Source organism: Heteronotia binoei, chromosome 2 (genome assembly GCF_032191835.1).
Source record: "Heteronotia binoei isolate CCM8104 ecotype False Entrance Well chromosome 2, APGP_CSIRO_Hbin_v1, whole genome shotgun sequence".
Classification (NCBI taxonomy): domain Eukaryota; kingdom Metazoa; phylum Chordata; class Lepidosauria; order Squamata; family Gekkonidae; genus Heteronotia; species Heteronotia binoei.
Window position 1 is genome coordinate 111,477,245 of NC_083224.1, and position 22,560 is coordinate 111,499,804.

Below are 22,560 nucleotides of genomic sequence, written 5' to 3' on the forward strand. Positions count from 1 at the left end.
TGATGTTAGAGTTTTCCTTCTCTTAGGCTGGCAAGGTTGGTGGGCCCAGCCTGCCCATCCGGTTATACCGCCGGACAATTCGGTCGCACCATGACGTAGCAAACTCTGTGAAAAACGGGGGGGACCAGCGAGAAGGTGTTGCTATGGATGCAGTAATGCAGGAGAGGCCATTGCAGTGACCATCTGCCAGGCATAGCCAGACAGTGACCACGCGGCGTTCACTACACCGGGAGAGGAGAGGCTATGTATTGCGCATACACTTTCCCTGGGGGGGTAGGATACCCAGAGGGAGCCCACCCCCCCACCCCCCACATAGCTAAATAGTGGTAAAAGAACAGATTTCCAGTCCATAGAGATCCACATTTGTTATTGTAGAACAGTACTTTTAAAATAACAGCAGGGATAAAGGTGTGTGATGCTGTATGTGCAACCCAAGCAAAATCAGAGGTGGTTTTAGAATATTTGTTTTATTTAGTAGATGTTTATTCTGCCCTTCCTATAAAAAGTTCAGGTTAGTCATGATTCTCTGTCCTCTGCTTTATTCCCGCAATAGCTCTGTGAAGTAAATTATGAACAAGCATAGGAGACCTGGAGTAATTATATTGCTAAAGAAAGAAAGAAAAGCCCCAGGGTGACAAAAAGAAAGAAAAGCCCCAGGGTGACAAAAAGAAAGAAAAGCCCCAGGATGACAAAGTCTTTTGTCACTCTGGGGCTTTTCTTTCTGTGAAGTAGATTAAAAAGGTAAAGGTAGTCCCCTGTGCAAGCACTAATCATTTCCGACTCTGGGGCAGACTTTTTACGGGGTGGTTTGCCATTGCCTTCCCCAGTCTTCTACACTTTCCCCCCCCAGCAAGCTGGGTACTCATTTAATCAACCTCAGAAGGATGGAAGGCTGAGTTAACCTGAGCTGGCTACATGAAACCAGCTTCCGCCAGGATTGAACTCAGGTTGTAAGCAGAGAGTTCAGACTACAGTACTGCAGCTTTACCACTCTGCGCCCCAGGGCTCTTTATGAAGTAGATTAGGCTGAAACAATGTTTGGTCAAGGGTCACCCAGTAAATTTCATTGCAAGCATGGTCTTGAATCCTGGTCTCCCCAGTCCTAGTCCATCACACTGACCACTTCACCAGATGGGAATAAATTATTTAATCCACTGGAATAAATTACTTATTCCAGAAGAAAAATCCATGCTTAGGTTTCTGTGAAGAATTTACAGATCACATCATATACTATGCACTATAATCTTAGGTTTACTCTGAAGTACCACTAGCTTCAGTGGGATTTAGTTCCTAGTAATAGTCCTTAGTAACATTTTAAGAACTTGATGAAGCAGTTAGAAACTTGCATGATTTCTATCCTGCCAGTGCACTTTTATCAGTACAGGGATAGTTCTAATCTGTGTTTGTGGTAATAAATGTGGAATCAGTATTCTGGTATATTTAACAAAATGTATATGGGCCTGATGTTGTGGATGTTAAATACATGGGGAAAAGGAAATACGTAATTCTAATAAAACTTTCATTTCTTGCCAGCTACTAGATTTGTTAGTGTTAATACAAGTTTATTTATTTATATTCCACCTTTCTCCCTAGTGGGGGACCTAAAATGGCTTACATCATTTTCCTCTCCTCCATTTTGTCCTCGCAACAACCTTATGATGTAGGTTAGGCTGAGAGGCCTGTGGTAACACAGAGTGTGAATTCGAACCTGGGTATCCCAGTTCCTAATCTTACTAACTAACCTAGTAACCACTAACCATACTGGCCTTTTTGTACTAGAATTCTGTTCCTAATCTTACTAACTAACCTCGTAACCACTAACCATACTGGCCTTTTTGTACTAGAATTCTATATTGCTAATAATTAATTAAAAATAAATAATCAGCTGTTAATTTATATGCATGTGTACATGTATAAATGCCTACATATGTTTTTAATGCTGGGTGTTTTTATACTGTGATATTAATTGTAAACTGCCGTGAGCAGGATTCTGAAGCAGCAGCATAGAAATATTCTAAATAAATACATACATGCACACATACATAGAAGTTAGTAGCTAGATTAAACTATTCTTGCTTCTTATTTTGGATATTCAAGGATAATTGTATTGCTTCCTTAATGCTCATGAGGTTTTTTTATTCTAATTTTAAATTCTGTTCTGAGAACTAAATTGCATGTTCAACCATATATAATGTATTACTGAACAATACCACTTCAGATTTTAGTGGTAGCATGAGGAACTCTTCTGATGTAAACACAAACTCTGTACGTATACAAAACTAGTAAATACCAAAGATTATTTTATGCATTTTTTTAAAATTTGCACGGAAGTTTTAACATGGATGAACATAAAAAGTTAACCTCTCCTATTCCCCTTCCTCCTCATACAGTATGTCAATGTTTATAAACATTTTAAACATTGTAATGGACTTTTGAATTTCATATGGTACACTGGCAGGATGCTAACAACTGAGATACAGGAGTCTGCCAAGTGCCTGTGGATGGCTCATAATGCAGTTCTATATAGATTGCAGTTAAGTTGAAGATGCAGTCTGAGAACACCATGGTTTGCATTTTTTAAAAAAAGACCTTTTAAAGCAAAGTTTGTTTGTGTTAAAGAGGTGTTCTGGATTTACGACAGGATTTTTTCTCCCTCAACCAGAATATTAGAACTCAAGGACACATAATGAATTTGATGGGCAGTAGATTCAAGATGGACAAAAGGAAATACTTCTTTACACAACAAGTGGGTGGGCTGCTGTGTAAGACAGGATGCTGGATTAGATGGACACTGGTCTGATCTGCAGGGCTTTTTATTAAAATCAGAGTAGTGGCACTTTAAAAGTTAACAAAATGTATTCCTGGTTTGAACATTTGTGAATTAGAGCTCACTTCATCAGATGCCTGGTTTAGTCTGCTGCTGAAGACCTAACATGGCTACTCATCTGCATTAAAATATCTTATGAATCATTCAATTGCTGCTGCTTAGGTCTAATTGTCTATATTAGATTCAAGTGGGCAGCTGTGTTGGTCTGAAGCAGTAGAGCAAAGTAGGAGTCAAGTTGCACCTTTAAGACCAACAAAGTTTTATTCAGAACGTAAGCACACAAACGCTTATGTTCTGAATAAAACTTTGTTGGTCTTAAAGGTACAACTTGACTCCTACTTTGTTCTGCCTGTATTAGGTACATATTAAAATGAGAATGGTGCAGTGGGTGTTGTAGATTTACAGCTTGTAAGAATATTTTATTAAGTTATTCCCTGTGTAGTGTGAGTTACTAAAATTATAATTACCATGCACAGTCTGTCTTGAGGGATCTAAAGTTAGCTAGTCTTATGTCAGAATTTTACAGGGAAATGAGCTAAAGATATATATCCTTTTAGCCACTCTTGGCAGACCTGCCTTATAAAACAGCAAGCTGCCACTAGTACTAGTGTTACATGAGCAAGCCATTCTTGCAGCCAGCATGGAGTGATCTCAAAATAGTTTTAAGCTTTCTCTTTCACTCTGATGATAACTCTTGCTCCACCTTACTGACTCAGCCATAGCCATTTTCTCAGTGAGGGAGAAATTTGTAGAAATGGTAATGTTAGCACTGGCAGCTGCTGTATATGGCATAAGGGTGCAATCACTAGGCCACAGGCAGCTTCATTGCGGTCTGTGGGTTGCCTAGTGATTGTAGCAAGAACAGGGATGACTCAAAGTAAGCCCCTGCCATTTGGTTCTGAAATATTATTGTGTTTTAATAATGAGAGATACTTCTTTCCCTATTTCATTATCTCTACAGATTAAAAAAAAAGCAATACAAAAGCATGGAGCCGGCTTTATTTTTCTGGGGGAAAGGAAGCCCTGAAGAGCCACATACAATTCTCTTTTACTTGTTGCTGAGAAATTAATGGTTACTGCAAAGGCTGTATTTTAAACAGAGTTTGCAGGGATTGCCTCCATTCTATTTTACTACTCCTCTGAGTTCAACAAGAAGTTTATGTCAGGCGAATGAAATAAAGGCAATAGGGTTGCCAAGTCCAATTCCAGAAATATCTGGGGACTTTGGGGGTGGAGCCAGGAGACTTTGGGGGTGGAGCCAGGAGACACTGGGGTGGAGCTAGGAGCAAAGGTGTGACAAGCACAATTGAACTCCAAAGGGAGTTCTGTCCATCACAATTAAAGGGACCTCACAACTTTTTAAATGCCTTCCTTCCCTCCACCCTCCCCTTCTCTGATTTCACCTCAGAGGCGGAGCGGAGCGGGCGACACCACTGCGCTGCCGCCTTTTCTCCACTTCACCGTAGCTGTTCCTCCGAGATGGGCTCAGGCTGATAGTGGTGGCAGTGGCGAAGTGGGGATGAGGTGATGAAGAAAGCTGCTTGGAGCTCACAGTGAGCTTCTTGTGCATCTGTCAGTTGGAGAATCTAATTTGGCAGAAGATACAGATATTCAAGTGATCAATTGCCAAAGATTAATATTCAAGAACACTGCCTGTCTCGAGACAGGGAGATGTGCTAGGGAGCATCAGCTATGGGCAAGAGAATCTAGTTTATGTGATCAAGAATAAAAGGCTGAGGGGAGTAGTAGGGGGTGGAGCAAGCTCTCAGGGTTGGGTGTAAAAGCAATAGGGAAGTGTTGATGTTGATGGGAGTAGTGGTTGGAGGGGCATGAAAGAGGTGATGCTTGGAAGGGATCTCCAGAGTCATCTAGCCCAACCCCCCTGCACAATGCAGGGAATTCACAAATATCCTCACACCCCAGTGACCCCTGCTTCGTGCCCAGAGGATGGGAAAACAAACAAACAAAAAACCTCCAGGATCCCTGGCCAAACTGGTCTGGAGGAAAATTGCTGCCTGATCCCAAAGCGGCAATCAGCATTTCCCTGGGTGTATAAGAAGGGGCCACAAGAACAAAGCACTGATGCTCCCCTTCGTGCCCCCCTTCTCATGATCTGCCTAAATTCACAGAATCAACATTGCTGTCAAACTGCCACCTAGCCTCTATTTAAAAACCTTCAAAGGAGAGAGATCAGGAATGCTGGGGGGAGGAGAGGGTAAAGAATTGTAAAGGCTAGATCTATAAATCATGCTTTCAAAATACATTTATAGCCAAAGAGATAATTTTTGGATGGTAGTTAAAAATGCCTGAGTACATTATTGGGAGTCTAGTTGTACCTAAATTAACAGAGCAATACTGAAAATAGTTTCTGGGGAATATGCCACTCAGTAGACCTAAGTAGGATTCTGAGTAGACCTATGAAGGACTACTTTCTAAAGGTATGATGTTTCTTGTATCTGGTGTTGAGTATGTATGTCCTGAAGGATTGGATCCGCAGGCTTCTGAGCATATACAGAGTACATTGACCCACTGCAACCACTGACAGCGATCCTGTCGCTGTCGTCTGAGAGCCCCATCGCGTGCAACATAGCTTTCAAGCTAGATACCTCTGTCCAACGAACAACAACAAGTAGTAGGAATGGAAGTGTGGTGGTAGCTGAAATGCAGAGACTCTTCATGGGACACGGCAGGAGCGCCCATAGTGAAAGCGGATCCCAAGAACACGGTGTGTGTGTACGTAATTATGGCCACCGGTCACCCTCCATCACACAAACCATGCCCCAATCCCACGCCAGGTCATTTCATTCCCTCCATTTGCAGCAACCCCGTCCCGGCAGGTAGCTCCGTTAGGGGTGTGTGCATGCCCGGGGCCGCCAAGGAAGGCTGCCGGCGAGGCTGCGGCCTCCGGAGCGCAGGAGGGCGCGGCGTCTGTGCCCCCACTGCTAGCGCGGCCGACCAGAGAGGCGGTCTGGTTAGGTTACCTGAGCGAAGCAGTGCTGAGGCCCGGGTTGGGCTGGCGGCGCTGCTGTGTAACTGTGGCGCCCGCCACCGCCCCCTTTCTCCTTGTCGGGGTGGCTGGCCGGTTGTTTTGCAGGCCCAGGCTGACGGGGACGGCTCCTCGAGGTCGCGTTGGTAAGCTGCCCGGGACAAGGAGAGACCGGCGCGTGCACAGACTTCGGGCTGGAGAAGAAGCTGGAGGGCGGAAAAGGGCTGCCTTGCTTTGGATTCATGGAAGGTTGGCCTCTTCTCCGCTTGCCATAGCTGCTTCTCCGAGATGGGCTCAGCCTGAGCCCATCTTTGAGGAGCAGCTACGGTGAGCGGAGAAGAGGCGGCTGCTGCACAGCGGCGGCACCCGCTCAGAGATGGGGCGGCTCGCCATGCTCCTTGGTGCTGTTTCCCCCCTCCCCCCGCATCCGGTTTTTTGGGGAGCGGGGGAAGAGGCTGGAAATTCTGGGGTCCCCTGCCAGGGCGAGAGGGTTGGGAAGCCTAAAAGGCAATGCAGTCCCATACATAGTTAACACAGACTAACACAATTAAATTCAGTGGGCTTAGACCGGAGTAGCTGGTATGGGAGTGCACTGTTGGATTCTTCAAAATAAAAGTGAAATGCTAGTAAACCAGTTGGTGCAAAGGTAAGACACTGTTCCTCTCAGTTTACAAAGCCAACAGTTGGCGCTTCTGTTTTTAAAATTGGCTGGGGGTGTAAATGCTGGGCCTGTTTTTTGTTGGTACTGAAAATGATTCACAGTGGTGATGATGCTGTTCTCTCATAGAATCATAGAGTTGGACCTCCAGGGTCATCTAGTCCAACCCCCTGCACAATGCACAATCTCCTTGGGTTAAAAACTAGGAAACGGAAAATATTAAGCATATATGGGGGATATGAAAAGGGGAAATAAAATAGGTAGAAGTGCTGCTAATGAAGGGTATAGGGTTGCCAGGTCTGTGTTGGAAAATACATGCAGACTTTGGGGGTGGATATGGGAGAGGGTGGGGTGGGGAGGGGAGGGGAGGGGAGAGGCCTTAGCATGATGCAATGCCATGGAGTCCACCCTTCAAAGTAGCCATTTTCTCGAGGGAAGCTGATCTCTCTGTAAAAAATGGGAGATCTCCAGGCTCTACCTGGAGGCTGGCAACCCTAGAAGGATATTTTATTGTGGAAGTAAGAACTTCCACTGATATTGCATTTTCACTGAAAGAGTAGCAGGTCCCCCTGAAGAAACTTTGTGTGAAACGTGTAAGGAATGTTTTACTTGTACAATAAAGTAATCTTCATTTATGCTATCATCAGCACTTTTGCTTATTTTATTTCTCTGTGATTGGTATGGCATTTCTATTTTCTTCTTGGATTTAAAAGAGGAAAAAACAAAGAAACCTTTGTAATCTGTACTAACAATGATAAGTTTGACGTTTTAGTTTGATTACCTTAGTTATTATTAAATTGTTTGCATGTGGACACTTTGCATGGAAGTGATAACTAGAAATAGAAGCAAGATGTAAAGGAATGATTGCTATTGCATCTCAAGGAGAAACTGGATCAGTTTTCCATGATACATATTCTTCACGTGTGTTCCAGCATGTTACTTTAATGACTTCATCAGAAGCCTTCAGAAGTTTTGTTTTCTTCTTTCATTACACTTGACACTTCTTTCATTACACTTGGCTGGATATACAGAATACAAATGCTTTCTGTGATGTACTAGAACCAGATGAAGGCCCATAAAGAATCCTGGAAGGAGGAAGCAGTTGTGAAATCCCAATCCACCTCAAAATCTGCCCCTTTAGAAATGATCAAGTACTTAAGGGCTTGAACAGGTGTTTTTCTCTTCCTGCTTTTATTTGTTTAATTTACTTAGTAGTTCTCAATATTCCCTGCATCCTAGAGCATATTCAGGCTTCATGAAGCCATGTCTGGTCCCCCCCCCCCCACACTTCTGGTTAATGTATTTCATCACCTTTTTTGCACACGGGGAGATCCCCAGAGTGTAGTGAAATTCAGGTAGTCCAGTTAGACAGCTTTTGTGATTTTCAGCTTCCAGTCTCTTTACTATTAGAAGAACTGCTAAATATCCAGTTCCTGACATATAAGGTCATTCAAGGCCAACCTATATGACTTCAACTTAATGGGTAGATGGGCATTCCTTAAATAGTTAGGTTGTTTGCTGGCATTGTATACATTCTGAGCCCAGTTTCTCTCCCACCTCCAGATACAGAATCTTCCCCCAAAGATTCCTTTTGGTAGGTTTCACACAACCCCTTGTCATTGATTTTCAGCTAATAACATCATTTGTAGTGTTCTATAATTTTTTTAAACTATAAAACATCTCGTATTTGTTTTTTCTTTGTGACAGGAGGAAGCTTCACCTTACTCTCTACTTGACATTTGCTTGAATTATCTGACTGCTGACTTAGAGAAGTTTTGTACGGAAAGGCGGGATGGAACATTGTGCTTGCAAGAGCCTGGAATATTTCCCCAAGAGGTGGCTGACAGATTGCTGCAGACAATGGCATTTAATGGTATAATGAGTCTTCTGAGGAATATTTGTTATAGGGATTCTAATTAAAATAAAAAAAGAAAAGTGGGGGACCTACAAGCGGTTGCAGGAGGCATCTCATTTTTTTTCTCATCCCTTCCCCCTTTCTTGTTTTCTTCTTTCATTCCCACTCACCTAACTTTTTATTTGTACCCCCCCTCTTAAACAATATTATTTAATTTATACCCCACCTTTCTTCACAGTTGAAACCTAAAGCAGCCTACATCATTCTCCTCTCATCCATTTTATCCTCATAACAATGCTGTGAGGTTAGTAAGGCTGAAGTTGTGTGGCAGGCTGAAAGGTACCTACTGAGTTTTCATGGCAGAGTGATGATTCTGACCTGGGTCTCCCAAATCCTTGTCTGAAACTTCAGCACTTTAACTGCTATACCACATTGGCCTTTTTTTTTTGCGGGGGGGGGGGGGGGGGGCTACTATTCCAACAGTAGCAAGCAGCCAGTCCTACATGAGCCATGCAAGTCGCATGGTAGCAAGTTGCCTGGTGGTTGTTGCTGGGCCTGGCCCTGATAATGCCAAAACAGCCCTAGAAATGGTCCTGTTCTGTCCTCTTGTCTTTTACTGACAGACACGTATGCCTGAATACTGGCAATACTGTATATTTCCTAGCAACAGCCATTGAGGGCATTTGTTTCTTAAAACTGCAAGTACTGCTTCTATTTTGGGGGGGGGGGGGGGTGATGCTGAAATTCTTTTTTAAAGATTCAGAATTGTCTGGAAACCAGCGACTTTTCTCAGTTTGTAGAAAGATCTGTTTTGTCTGCTTGTGTATGCAGTTTCTGAATATATCCATGAATGGGGCCATGTAGTGCATTAGATATACTGATATCCATTTGAATTGTTTCTTGGTATTGCATGGTGTTATTCTGACATGCATTGTAATTCTGTGCCATTGGAGCTCAGTGGCTTCTTTCATGAAACAATTGTGACAAAACCAGAGTTCTTCTTCTACAGCTTTTAAAAAATAGTTACTGGTTATGGGAAGTACAGTGTGCTCATACAGAGTACCTATGGGTATTGTCCTAACAGCTCTATTGTACAGGGTGCTGGTGGTGTTATCCTTTCCGCAGAAGAAAAACCTTGTGCACTGCCTGAGACCATGAGTCTGTTCAGGGGGAGTTATGGTAGCACTGATGTGGAGGGGGGTGTATGTGGAATAAATGTCAGTGCTAGAACAAAGGCCATCACTGGCACCCAGCTGGATCCTATATACCTCATAGCAAAAGGCAGGACATTGTTGCAGTTCCCCAGTACCCTGAAGCCTAGAAAAAAGAAGATCTCAAAATTAACAATGCAAGTTACTCTTTTTCATTCTCCTCTGGGAAACCTTTTCTTTCTTCTGCCCAGAAAGTCCAGTCCCAAAGCTAAGGGAGGAATTCCTTAGCTGTGGTATCTTCTTCCTGTTCTTGCTTCCAGTTTTAAAACAATATATTTGAGAGGCCTGTTACTGCTTTTTCCACAGGTCTGTTGAATGAGGCAACTGTGGGCATTTTTCGAGGCAACCAGATGCGCTTGAAAAGAGCTTGTATCCGCAAAGCAAAAATATCTGCTGTGGCTTTTCGGAAGGCATTCTGCCACCATAAGCTGGTAGAACTTGATGCTACGGGGGTGAATGCAGACATTACCATCACAGATATCATCAGTGGACTTGGCAGCAATAAATGGATTCAGCAGAACCTCCAATGCCTTGTGCTGAACTCATTAACTCTTTCACTGGAAGATCCCTATGAAAGGTGCTTCAGTCAGTTGACTGGTCTTCGTGCTTTGAGCATTACCAACGTTCTCTTTTACAATGAAGATCTAGCTGATGTGGCTTCGCTACCAAGATTAGAAAGCTTGGATATCTCTAACACCTCTGTGACTGATATAACTGCACTACTCACCTGCAAGGATCACCTCAAGTCTCTTACCATGCACCACTTGAAATGCTTGAAAATGACAACCACTCAGATTTTGGATGTCATACGAGAATTAAAATATCTCAATCATCTTGACATTTCAGATGATAAGCAGTTCACATCTGATATTGCACTACGCTTGTTAGAACAGAAAGACATCTTACCCAGTCTTGTATCATTAGACATTTCAGGCAGGAAGCATGTTACTGATGAAGCTGTAGAAGCATTTGTTCAACAGCGACCATCCATGCAGTTTGTGGGGCTTTTGGCAACTGATGCTGGCTACTCATTATTTCTTACTGGAGAGGGAAACTTAAAGGTTGGTATCTTTGTGTGTGTATATATGTTTGTGTGTGAGACACATACCTGAAATGCGAATTCTGAAATAAGTTTTAACTTTCCAAAAAAAAAAAAAAATTCTGGTCAGTGACAAGTGGATCACTTTTGATGATGAGAGGCTTGTTGGACTGGCTTCTTGATGCCATCTTGGCTCACCCACTCACACAGCAAACAGAATTTGAAAATGGCATCCAGGTGGATTGCTCAAATGTGCTCTTGGAAATGTACCATGAGGTAGCAAGGCAATAATTTTAGGCCTTCTAATTGGGCACGATGGTTGTTCAGCACATGCGCAGTCTAATTCTGGATTGCAAGGGGTTTTTGTTTGTTTGTTTTAAATACTGTCCACTCTGCCCAAGATGGCAAGGTAGGGAGAGCATTGTGAAACTGCGCAGGCATTTCAGTCTGGTTCAAAACTGCAATCAAGCCATTACAGGGGGGAAAAAAGATTGAGGGGGAGAAACAGGTTTCAGAAAGAGCAAGAAAAAAGTAGAAAATCTGGGACAGCAAGGGATTACTAACAAAGTTGTGTGGAAATGATGGAAAAAATGGTAACAAAGGTAAATGAAACTGGAACATTATGTATGTATGTATGTATGTATGTGTGTGTATTTTTTCCCCCTGCAAGCTTTTATTTTCTTTGTAAGTTGAGCTGAGGGGCCCACTGGGACCTGATGGTGAGGTGTATGTATAATAAATAAAACAATTCTATGCTCAGTAGGGTATGCACACCCATCATATAGACAGACTATACTACTATTTCCTCATAATATATTTACATTATTCTCTATCTAGAGGGCTGTGAAGAAAAACAAAGGGGCAAGAAGAAAATAGAGTTTTTTGAGTTTGTATATATTTTAAAAATAACATAACAATTTGCAATAATAAAGAAAAAACAAAAGATAGTATTCCATATGGAAATGCAGATTTGTATAATAAATTAGTTATGTAATTGTGAAACATTAACATTAATTAATAATATTAATAGCAATTACTGCAATGCTTACTTTAATGATATGATTTTTTTGTTCTTTATCAATTTAAAATCCCTAAGTATTACATCTCCTCTTACAGTTTTATCTATAATAGGTGTAAAAAGCTCCCCACTTGTTCTCAAATTCACTATTTGATATTTTATTTATATGATTTGTCAGTTTTGCCATAACTATATAATCTTCCATTTTATCTTTCCAGCTCTCAAGGTTTGGGCAAACCTCAGTTTTCCACTTAGTCGGGAATACTACTCATGCCGCGGTTAACATATATCTAAACAATTCATGTGATGATCTATCTATATTTACTGGTAGGATTCCTAATAATATAGTCGCAGGTTTCATGGTGAATTTTATATTCAAAATTTTCTAAATTTCAGCATGTATTTCTTTCCAAAATTTTCTAGGCTTTTTACAGTACCACCAATTACGGTAAAAAGTACCATCCTAACTCTTTGCACTTCCAGCCCATTCCTGTGTAATTTTTACTAATATCACTGGCTGGTAAGATGAGTCCTATCTTCAAAACAAATGAAGGAGTAAAGCTATAAATCTTTAAATTGTAATGGTCATTCAATTATATGCTTCTAATCAGTTTAGATTGTTTTGAAGTATCCAGTTAGCTTGACTAATGCTCGTTCAATCCGTAATAAACGGAGAGAGAAACAAATCACAGCCTTCTCTGTATGAAAGTAACAAAATACACAAGAAAAAAAGAAAGGAGTGGAAAGGAATTTTTTAAAGGAATAACAGAGGAGTGTGGGCAGGCTCCCCCTAATGGCACTTGCCCATTAACTTGATGGAATCAGATTCAATTAAGGTCTGAAGAGGCAGCTCTGATAAGAATCACATGTCAACAGCCTCTGTCTGAGGGATGAAATTAATTCACCAGTGCTTAACAAACACCCCAAGGGAGTTAAGGTCAGTATAAGGGCTTTTAAAGGGGAAATTGACGCTGGTACGTATATACTGTTTGTCCCTCATTTTTGTGACAAAACTTCTATGTAATTGTTAAGACTGGAACTTAAAAAAAAATTCACAAAATTGCTTTTAGAGTACTTTTTAACAGGAAAAATATGAGGAAAACCTGGATATGTGGCGATGGCTTTCATGTGCCTCCTAAGATAACAATTTGTGGATTCATTCACAATACACCAAATAATACACTTTGCAACTGAATTTTTGCTATTCTTACACAATAAAAGTCCAGTTGCAAAACATGTTATTTAGTGTAGTGCAGTGTGAATGCATCTAGTGAGAGAGTAGTCCTAGCTAGAGCAAAAGAACACCTGTCTCTTTTTATACAGTGCTTCTCCTCTGTCCCACTGGTGTATAAAATCAGCTGTATTGTTCTTAAGCCTGAGAAACACATCACAGAGAGTAAGGTAATGTTTTTACTGGCTGGGTATGGACTCTGTTGCTATGTCGCTCTCACCCCCCCTTGCCAAGGAGCATAGCTGTGAGAAATGGGTGGCTGTACCTGAAGGAGGGAACAATAATTTTGTACCCTGTGAAAAGGAATTCCATACCTAAAGGTATGTTCTCCTCTGGCACTCCAGCTGGCTTATCTGCGTTATTGAACTATTGTCCTTGATCCTGCATTTGGATAGATGTTAAAATTGTATCAGTCTTATAGCTAAATACTTCTCACTTGGGTCACTGACCTTATGTAGACACGTGGCCGAAGTTTGTAACCATGCTTACATATCAGAAATTACATCCTAGCTTCTTTGAAGAACAACGGTTTCTTTACTGGCAGATCATTATTTACCATGATAGGCAAATTAGGGTGGAATCCTCTTCATGATCACTATAAATGGCTCATAAATCCATAACAATACAGTGTTGTTGACTTTTAAAAGTTTTATACATGTGTGATTTTTTAAAAATTGCACCTTTTTCCAAGTGATGAGTGAATTCTGTTGAATTTCAGTTGTAATTTTAACATTATGTTGAATCTTTTGGAGTAATCTGAAGTTAATTTGAAACAGGATGTTCAGGTCTGGGTTATGTTTAATAGATCTATTATTAAACTTCCATTTTTACTATACATCTTGTGCATTGAGGTTGCCCAGCAGCATAGAATTTGCAGTGCTTAAAAATATTGAAATACTGGATTATTCTTTCATATGCACAGCTGGTAAGGTTCACACTGCAGAATGGGTATACTTCATGTGCATAAAATTGCAGAAGATGGATTGATATAAAAAAATAATGAGATAGCGTCGTTGAAAGAAAGCATTTGATTTATATGAAAATACGGCAGATTTTGCTGCAAGCTTGCTGGATTTTGATCACAGTATCTGAATTTTTAGGGTTCCCAGATCCATGTTGTGAAATTCCTGGAGATTTGGGGGTGGAGCCTCGGGAGGGTGGGGTTTAGTGAGGGGAGAGACCTCAGCAGGGTATCTTGCCATAGAGCCTACCATCCAAAGGTGCCATTTGCTCCAGGGAAATTGACCTCTGTAGTCTGGAGATCAGTAGTAATTCTAGGAGCTCTCCAGGCCTCACCTGGAGGTTGGCAAGCCTAAAATTTTGCATCTATATTATGTATCCTGATTCTGCTTTTGCCAAATGTTGGCAGCCTCATTGTCTAACTGTTGTAATTTTTATGGAAAAAATTGTCTCATGCATTTCCTCCGTGATTAAAAGACCTTGGGTAGTAAGGATGGGAAATTCCTCTGCTTCATAGATCCAGAGGAGTTAGCCATGTTAGTCTGTTGCTGCAAAATAGTAAAGAGTCCAGTAGCACCTTTAAGACTTAACAAATTTTATTGTAGCATCAGCTTTCAAGAAACAGTTCTCTGATGAAACACACTCTTCTCTGATGAAGAAAACTGTGTTTCTTGAATGTTTATGCTATAATAAAATTTGTTAGTCTTAAAGGTGCTACTGAACTCTTTACTATTCCTCTGCTTCAGAGATTCTGGAATACTGTTAGGTATCAAGAATTTACCAGCTGTTGCCCTGCGTGACTGATAGGGGTCCTGCAAGACACTTGCCACAGGCAAATGGCTAATCATAATGCTATTGTAATGTAATTGTAAGGAACATCAAACCACAACATTAAAAGACTAGTGGGGGAACATTTTAACCTTCCAGGATATTCAGTTGCTGACCTAAAAGTAGCAGTTCTCTTTCAAAGGGAGATTAGAAAGAGAGACTACTGAATTGCTGCTGATAACAAAGGTCAAGACAATGGATCCACCTGGATTGAATCGACCTAGGTTTCCTGTCTCATTACCAATGCGGATTTCTCCATGCCTACTACTTTTTCTTAAATCTTCGTTCGCAAAGTCAAGCCGAGAGACTACTTTTCTGCATATCACACCTAATCCAGTCACACCTTAGATTGTCACTGACCTGCTAATGCCATTTGGCATCCGAAATGTCTCCACTTTCCAATATTTAGGACAGATGGACTCACATTCTAGCTGTAGCTGAAGAAGTGAGCAGTAGCTCATCCCCTGCAACAAATTTTGTTAGTCTTTAAGGTGCTACTGGACTCTTACTCTTTTCTGCTGTAATGCTATTTGTAATGGAGGCAAGAACATTGGGTAATAGGATTATTTAAAGAAATAATGAAGGCAGTATATATCTGAACTAAGCAACTAGAATGGTGCAAGCAACAGGATATAGAATTTGGAGAGGGATCATAACAGGAGATAGAGCGAGGACATTTTACATGCATAAAAGCTCAGTCTCTGGCATGATGGCTTTTCAGATTAAAAGATCTCAGATAGCAGACACAGAAAACTCTATCTGAATCCTGGAAACTACCAACAGTCAGAGTAGGTAGTACTCAGCTAGACATAACCATACAATATGATGAAACTTTGTATGTTTTATATTCACATAATTTAGTTTTTATCACGGAGCATGATACACCAGTTATAGCAAGTACAAATCATTCTAGTGTCCTCTTTTAAAATATAATATGTCATGTGAAAAATGTTTCCTGTTCCAGCTGTCAGAATGGGTTGCTGCAATAATGAATATATGAAGAAGAATGATAGTCAAGGTAACTTTGGAGGAAGTTAATCATGCAGAACCTTTGGGTACATAAAATTTCCAGTTTATGTCTCTCTTGCTTCAACAATAGCACCAGATAATGATCTTCTGCCTTTGTGAACACTTGTATTTTTTGTTTGGTTGTTGAAGGTATCAGGAGAAGCAAATGAAACTCAGATTTCTGAAGCTCTGAAGCGTTACAGTGAGCGAGCATTCTTTGTGAGGGAGGCACTCTTTCATCTCTTCAGCCTTACCCATGTTATGGAAAAAACCAAGCCAGAAATTCTAAAGGTAAAACAATTAAGCAATGGTAAACCAGCTTTGCAAGCATCACTGTGTGAATGTAGTTTGAGACTATTAAACTTGAGATAAGATGGGATGAAATGTGCATACATGATCAAAATAACCTCACCTTTATGTTTGGAAGTGGCAGGGTAAGGAGGAGAAAGAAAGGAAGATACAAAAAGTTTGGAAGAAATTGTTATATTTCATCCATAGGGTTACGCTCAGTTTCAAAGTCAGTGGTTTGTTGAAATGTTCCCTTATTTTTAACTAAGTAATAATTAAAAATTAAATTCAGGACAGCAAAATGTTTATCTTTCTGGTGATAGAAAGTTATTTGGAAGAGAAGGCTATTATAACCCTAATCTGAAGGGCAGAGGAAAAATATGGTGCAAATGTTTACTACAGTAAGAAATAACATTCCAATTGCTTCCATTTTGAAGGGTTTGCTGCCTTTGGGTAGCTTGGAGATTTGATATAGTGCAGTCTCAAATATCTATCAAATGGATGATGCAGTAATAGCCAACTCGTTTATCCAGATTGGTGAAGTGGGTCTAACTGTGGGCTGAACTGCATGTAAGAACAGCAAACTCTTGTATCTCTGAATGTTTTCTGCAGGGCTTTCTTTGTAGAAAAAGCTCAGCAGGAACTCATTTGCATATTAGGCCACACCCCCTGATGCCAAGCCAGCTGGAACTGCATTCCTGCTCAAAAAAAGCCCTGCTTTCTGTAAAACATCAGTGAACTGGTAGGAAGGGCAGAGAGCCTCTACCCTCTATTTTTCATCATACCCCCAAACAAATACTGAATGAATGTGGTCTTGGAAGAGAAGAAAACAGCAGACAGTCTGAATGACATGGTCTCTGTAAGGGGAGGAAAAGGCTGACCTGTTGATTTGGACCCTGGAAAGAGAGTGAGTGAGTGTGTGTGTGTGTGTGTGTGTAAGAGAGAGAGAGAGAAACTTGAGGTCTACTTACAGCTAGTTCAACGGTTCATAGAGAGGATAAGCTGACCAGGGCTACCATAGGGAAAAGTTCACTTTGTGCCCCCACCTTCATAAAATGCCTAATTAAAAGTGATACATTCCTGCTGTCCCTCATTGTCACCATGTCCAGTTCCCAGCGTAACCTGGGCTCTTGGAATTTTGGACATTTAGCTTACTTCTTTCCTTGGCAGCTATGAAGTTGACTTTGCTAAGTTTTTTTGTGGCTTAGTTTGAATATGTGATTTTTTAAAAATGTGAGATTAGATTCTGATTTGGTCTGTGATTTTTGTTTTTCCTCCCCAGCTGGTAGTTACTGGGATGAGAAATCACCCCCTCAATTTGCCAGTGCAGTTAGCAGCGAGTGCTTGTGTATTTAACTTGACCAAACAGGAGCTAGCCTTAGGCATGCCTGTTAGGCTCCTGGCAGATGTCACTCACTTGCTCCTTAAAGCCATGGAGCACTTTCCCAACCACCAACAGGTAAGCTTATTTTCTTTTCAAGGCAAAGTGCTGAAACATTTCAGATGTTTCTAAAATGAGAAAAATCTTCCTCATGACGCTCTTCAGAAGAAGTGAGGATTATTAACTTGTAATGATGAATAGGCTGCTATTAAAACCAACTTCAAAGAACAGGAGTGAGCAACCTGTTTTGGTACAGCTACCTCAAAGAGGTCTTTTGAGACCAGTGATTTCAGCTTTTTTTCAGATTGCATATTTAGACTTAATCTGTTTTTGTGAACAAGGTCCATCTCCACCTGCAGTGGGTTTGCTATGCTGCTGTGAAATTGGATCAAATATTATTGGTAAATTCATGTGAGAATGCAGTCATTCCAAGCAACATTTGCTTTACACAACACCATTTCTACCTACATCTCTTCTGTCAAGGTTGTGTTTAATTTGTTGACAATGTCTGGCAGTCTCAGGTGATAGTGTATTGTGAATGTCTATAGTATCCTTCCATGCTGGTTTTTTTGTTGTCATCTTTCATTTAAAAATATTGGAACGACAGCAGCAAATCATAAAAGGAAGTATTCTGGGCTTTTCCAGCCCTTGAATCCTTTTTAATTGTAACATACTATGAATGGAACCTGAGACCTTCTGAATGCAAAGTAGATGCTCCATAAGTCTGTTTTGGCCTTTCCCCAAGCTGTAACCTATTAGATTTCTGCTGCAAAAAGGCAATGCTGTGCAAGCAGTGTTTGTGCAGGACTCCATTTTGCTCTTTTACAGCTGCAAAAGAACTGCCTTCTGTCATTGTGCAGTGACAGGATTCTTCAAGATGTTCCATTTAACAGGTGAGTTTCTCCTCCTGAATTAGGGAGAGTGTTTCTGGTTACCATGATGTAATGATTTGCAATCTGCTTATCTCTTATTTAGAAAGATTCTAATTGGTTTTTCTGGACCAAATTATGACTTCTTACATAGTTATAGTTTACTGCTTGCTAACTTATACACTATGGTCATGAAATAAGTGTTCGTTCATCAGATCCACATGCATGCCAGATAGTTATGGGTCATTTTCGTTTTTTATCAGTTTCCCCTAGTTTATATTGCTGCTGATTTTTAAAACCTGCTTCTACAGAAGCAGTTACATTTAACATAACAGCAGACTATAGACCAATTGGCTGTAACTAAAGTGAATTTTGGAAGTGTGAAATGGTCTAGTTACTTGGTATTGAGAAAAAAAATGACAACCATAAACTTTTAGTAATAGATCAACTTTGAGCAATATACAGTACTAAATGGATTTCTTTTTTTATTTATTTGTTCGATTTATATCCCGCCCTACCCCACCAAGGCGGGCTCAGGGCGGCTTACAATTCAAAAAGCTAACAAAATCAGTTTAAAATACATTAATAATTATACAATAAAATATATAAAATACATAAAAATACATAAAACTCACATCAATATGCACTATGCTACCTTTTCCTTGGCAAATCTAACTTCTGGGTTTTGTTCCAGAAAGAAGTAACTGCATGTTAAGGAGTGTTGTGTGAATTGTGGCTTTAATGCCCACCAAAGGATTTGACGCCTGACACAGGATATAGTATCTTGAAAGCCTCACTGTCTAAAACATTTCTAGCCCTCTGGATGTGAACAGAAGAAAGCTTAGAAATCAGAGCAGAAATGAATAGGTTCTTTAATACTTAAGAGCCTTGCATTGTTCCCTGTTGCTGTCTCTCAGCTACCTGCGCATGCACCACTCTTCTCTCCATCTCATTCTTAACCAAGAAACCCTTCCAGCTTATCTGAAAATTTGTCTCTGAACACTGCTTGCCTTTGTCATCTCCTAGGTGTGTTGTAGTGCCATTCTTTCTCCAGTCACAGACCTAGTTTGGGAGCCTGTGCCCTTAATGTCTCTTCTGGACACCCCCTCCCCATTCACCTCTCCTGTTTATTTCTCAGCTCAAGATTCTGCCAGCTGCCAAAACAGTGAAAACACCATAAACTAAGTTGTTAGAAAACATAAAGCACCAGCCCAAATCATACTGTTGCTCTTGGGGATAGTGTAAGAGCTACAGCTGCTTGTGCTCATCTGCCACAAGGAGGAAATACCTTTCCAGTCTCAACATCCAGTGGCCAATTGAGATCCAGAGCATTTCATGCTTACTGTTTACGCTCCAGGCTCCAGGGAGAGCTGGTAGGAAGAGGAGTTTCACCAAACTGACCAAAGTAACATGCTTCTTTTAAGGGCTGGTGGTGCTTGTCAGAGAACAGCCATTTTGCTTAGTGCCTGATGCTGGCTGAGCTTTTAAAATGTTACAGTATGGTTTCATCCATGGTGAAATAATCTGATTGCTTCTGGTTTTTGTAGCTTATGCAATGTGACACTTGGTATTTCAGTTCCCACAAGATTTGTGAATGCTCTGTTGCCTTTCAGGTTTGAAGCAGCCAAGCTTGTCATGCAGTGGCTATGTAACCATGAGGATCAGAATATGCAGAGGATGGCAGTGGCTATCATCTCCATTCTTGCTGCAAAGGTGTGAGATTTTAGATTTCTCCACTGTGTTGTTTCTAACCTCTGTGAGCCCCAAGGCCCACCTAACAGTAATCCAATCTTTTTGTCTTTTCTGCTTACAGCTTTCCACAGAGCAAACAGCTCAACTTGGTGCAGAGCTCTTCATTGTTAGGGTAAGCTGAGTGCTGCCACCTTCTTGAAAGTTGTTGAAATATTGTCTGCTGTAACATTTCCTCTTTTTTCAGTCTGTTTCAGTTGACAGCAGTTTTGTTAAAAATGTACACTGGCAAGATTAGAAGTTTAGGTGTTTGTGACATTGAGTTTTTGCATGTACCTCAGTGAATCTAACACAGGCATATACAGATCTAGGCAATGCAGAGGCAGGAACATGTGATAGTTTGATTTTGATTAGTTATCTTTTTGTCATCACTCATTGAACTTTGCCTATGATTTTAAGCTCTTATGGGTGTGTTGCCTTTTGTGGTGCTGAAAGGTTAATCTCCTTCACTAATCATAATACTTGAAAAAGAACAAGGTGCTTTTTGATGTTTACAGTGTGGTGCTAACAGTATGACACGCATTAGAAGCATCAACAATGCAGTGCACACAAATTGATTGGTGTGGTAAAAAATGCAGCTCGTGAATCAGTGAATCACTTTGTACCTCACTTGAAACATGGCCTGACTTTGCCAGACCTGGGACCCATATAGATACCATGGAGCTAGCATTCATATGTAGGATCTTCTGATTTGGTGGAAGAATTGGTGTCCTTGGTGTATCACAAAAAAGGCAAAGTCTAGAATACTGATTTTAGATGAAAACTTTTCTAGGTTACAGTTTCCTAGCACATATTACCTATGATGCCATAAAAAGAAGAAGATTATTGGATTTATACCCTGCCCTCCACTCTGAATCTCAGAGTCTCAGAGCAGTCACAATCTCCTTTACCTTCCTTCCCCACAACAAACACCCTGTGAGGTAGGTGGGACTGAGAGAGCTCTCACAGAAGCTGCCCTTTCAAGGACAACTCTGCGGGAGCTATGGCTGACCCAAAGGGTAGCCTCAAAGTTTATTTTACCTGCTGAGTGTGTGTGTGTTTTAAAAAAAAACTTTCAAACCATATTAAGCATAGTAGTCGATATAAAAAGTTAAATTTGAAGCAGTCCTTGAAGTGCTCATTATTTAAGACAATTTGTTATTTTAAAATGGTCTTAAACTGCCTTGAGTTGATTGGTTAAATGGGAAGGTATAATTATTTTCCTAGTTTTTTCAAGTAAAATATTTTTTCTAGTTTTTTCCAAGTTAAAATTTTCTATTTTTTAAGTAAGAAGACAGATTCCATAGCAAACAAATTTGTTTATTACCAGTTACTGATGGTTCTATTTTATTGGCCAGTGTGATATGGCAGTGCAGGGCTATAGTCAATACATGATTAAAAGACAGCTAGTGAGAAAGCAAGAAGAGGGTTACTAGTTCATAGAAAACAGTTACTGTAGAATCATACATTAAAATTTAAATATACATTGCATTATTTATACATTATACATACATTAAAATTTATTTATACCTAGCCTTTCTCCCAAGTGGGGACCTGAAGCACTTTCCTTATTCTCCTGCCCTCCATTTTATTCTCACAACAACCCTGTGAAGTGGATTAGGCTGAGAGTGTATGACTGGCTCAAGGAGCAAGCAGAATGCATAGAGATTTGAACCTGGATGTCTGAGATCTTAGTTTGACACTCTAACCACTACACCACAGTGGTAGGATTAAGTCCTATGCACAACTGGTGTAAGGTGCCTTACAGAACTAGCTACTGAAATGAAGGGCATGAGATGTCCTTCTTATGCACCTATGTCTTCCTGGGCTCCAGTGGAGGAGGCTTGCCTGTTGGCTAGTTTCTATGCAGAACTAGGTTCTGTAATGGTATTAGACCACTGACTTCCTATTGGTATGGTAGGCTTGAATTTTTGATAAATGGAGGATGGTGTATACTGGGAAGGAAGTGAAAGTGCAAATATGGTCATGAGGAAGAAGAGGAGGATGGGTACAAGGTGAGACAAGGGACAGCAGGATAATCTGAGTGGGACGATGGAATTACCTGGCAGACCAATTAATGTGTGAAAAAAATTGAATCCACATATACTGTAAGGACCAACAAAATTTTCAAAATTTTATATGCTTTTGTGAGTTAAAGCTCCCTTTGTCACATAAGGTGTTTGATAAAGGTCAGGATGTGGCTTGATTGTCCTCCCTGGCCTAATGCTTGTTTTATCAAGGAAGAGTTCATTATGAGAGGAGTCCTGAGAGCTTTCATAATTGGTTCTGCAGACCTGGATTGATTATGATGTGCACTGCTCTGGAGAGCTGGACAAAGGAATCTTGATATTTTATTTTATTTAAAACATTTCTATGCTGCTTTTCCACCTAAATAGAGTCCCAAGGCAGTGAACATGAAAATAACCTTTACAATAAAGTATATATAAAATAATTGAATAGAAATATATGAACACACACGAACTTTGATGACAGTTTCCTGAAATATTCAAGCAGTCAGGCTACTCTCTTTTGAGAGTTCCTAAGCAAATTCCTGTCTTATTTGAGATACCCAGATTTAATACCAAACTGGATGGATTTTTTTCTGCACCTCTAGTATTTGAAGGCCAAAGGATCTTGGGGTACAAATGACATGTGTCTCGGGGGGGGGGGGGC

At 40.5% G+C, this 22,560-nt stretch overlaps 1 protein-coding gene across 2 annotated transcripts in view; it reads left to right on the plus strand.

The window, feature by feature from the left end:
• ZYG11B (zyg-11 family member B, cell cycle regulator) overlaps positions 1-22,560 on the plus strand; it is a 37,707-nt gene that overhangs the window by 6,116 nt on the left and 9,031 nt on the right. For both annotated transcript variants that reach the window (XM_060231828.1, XM_060231829.1), the window contains exons 2-8: positions 8,179-8,344; positions 9,844-10,598; positions 15,772-15,912; positions 17,192-17,368; positions 18,119-18,183; positions 19,773-19,872; positions 19,973-20,023. In XM_060231828.1, coding sequence (XP_060087811.1) covers positions 8,179-8,344; positions 9,844-10,598; positions 15,772-15,912; positions 17,192-17,368; positions 18,119-18,183; positions 19,773-19,872; positions 19,973-20,023 — 1,455 coding nt within the window. The remainder of the gene's footprint in view (positions 1-8,178; positions 8,345-9,843; positions 10,599-15,771; positions 15,913-17,191; positions 17,369-18,118; positions 18,184-19,772; positions 19,873-19,972; positions 20,024-22,560) is intronic.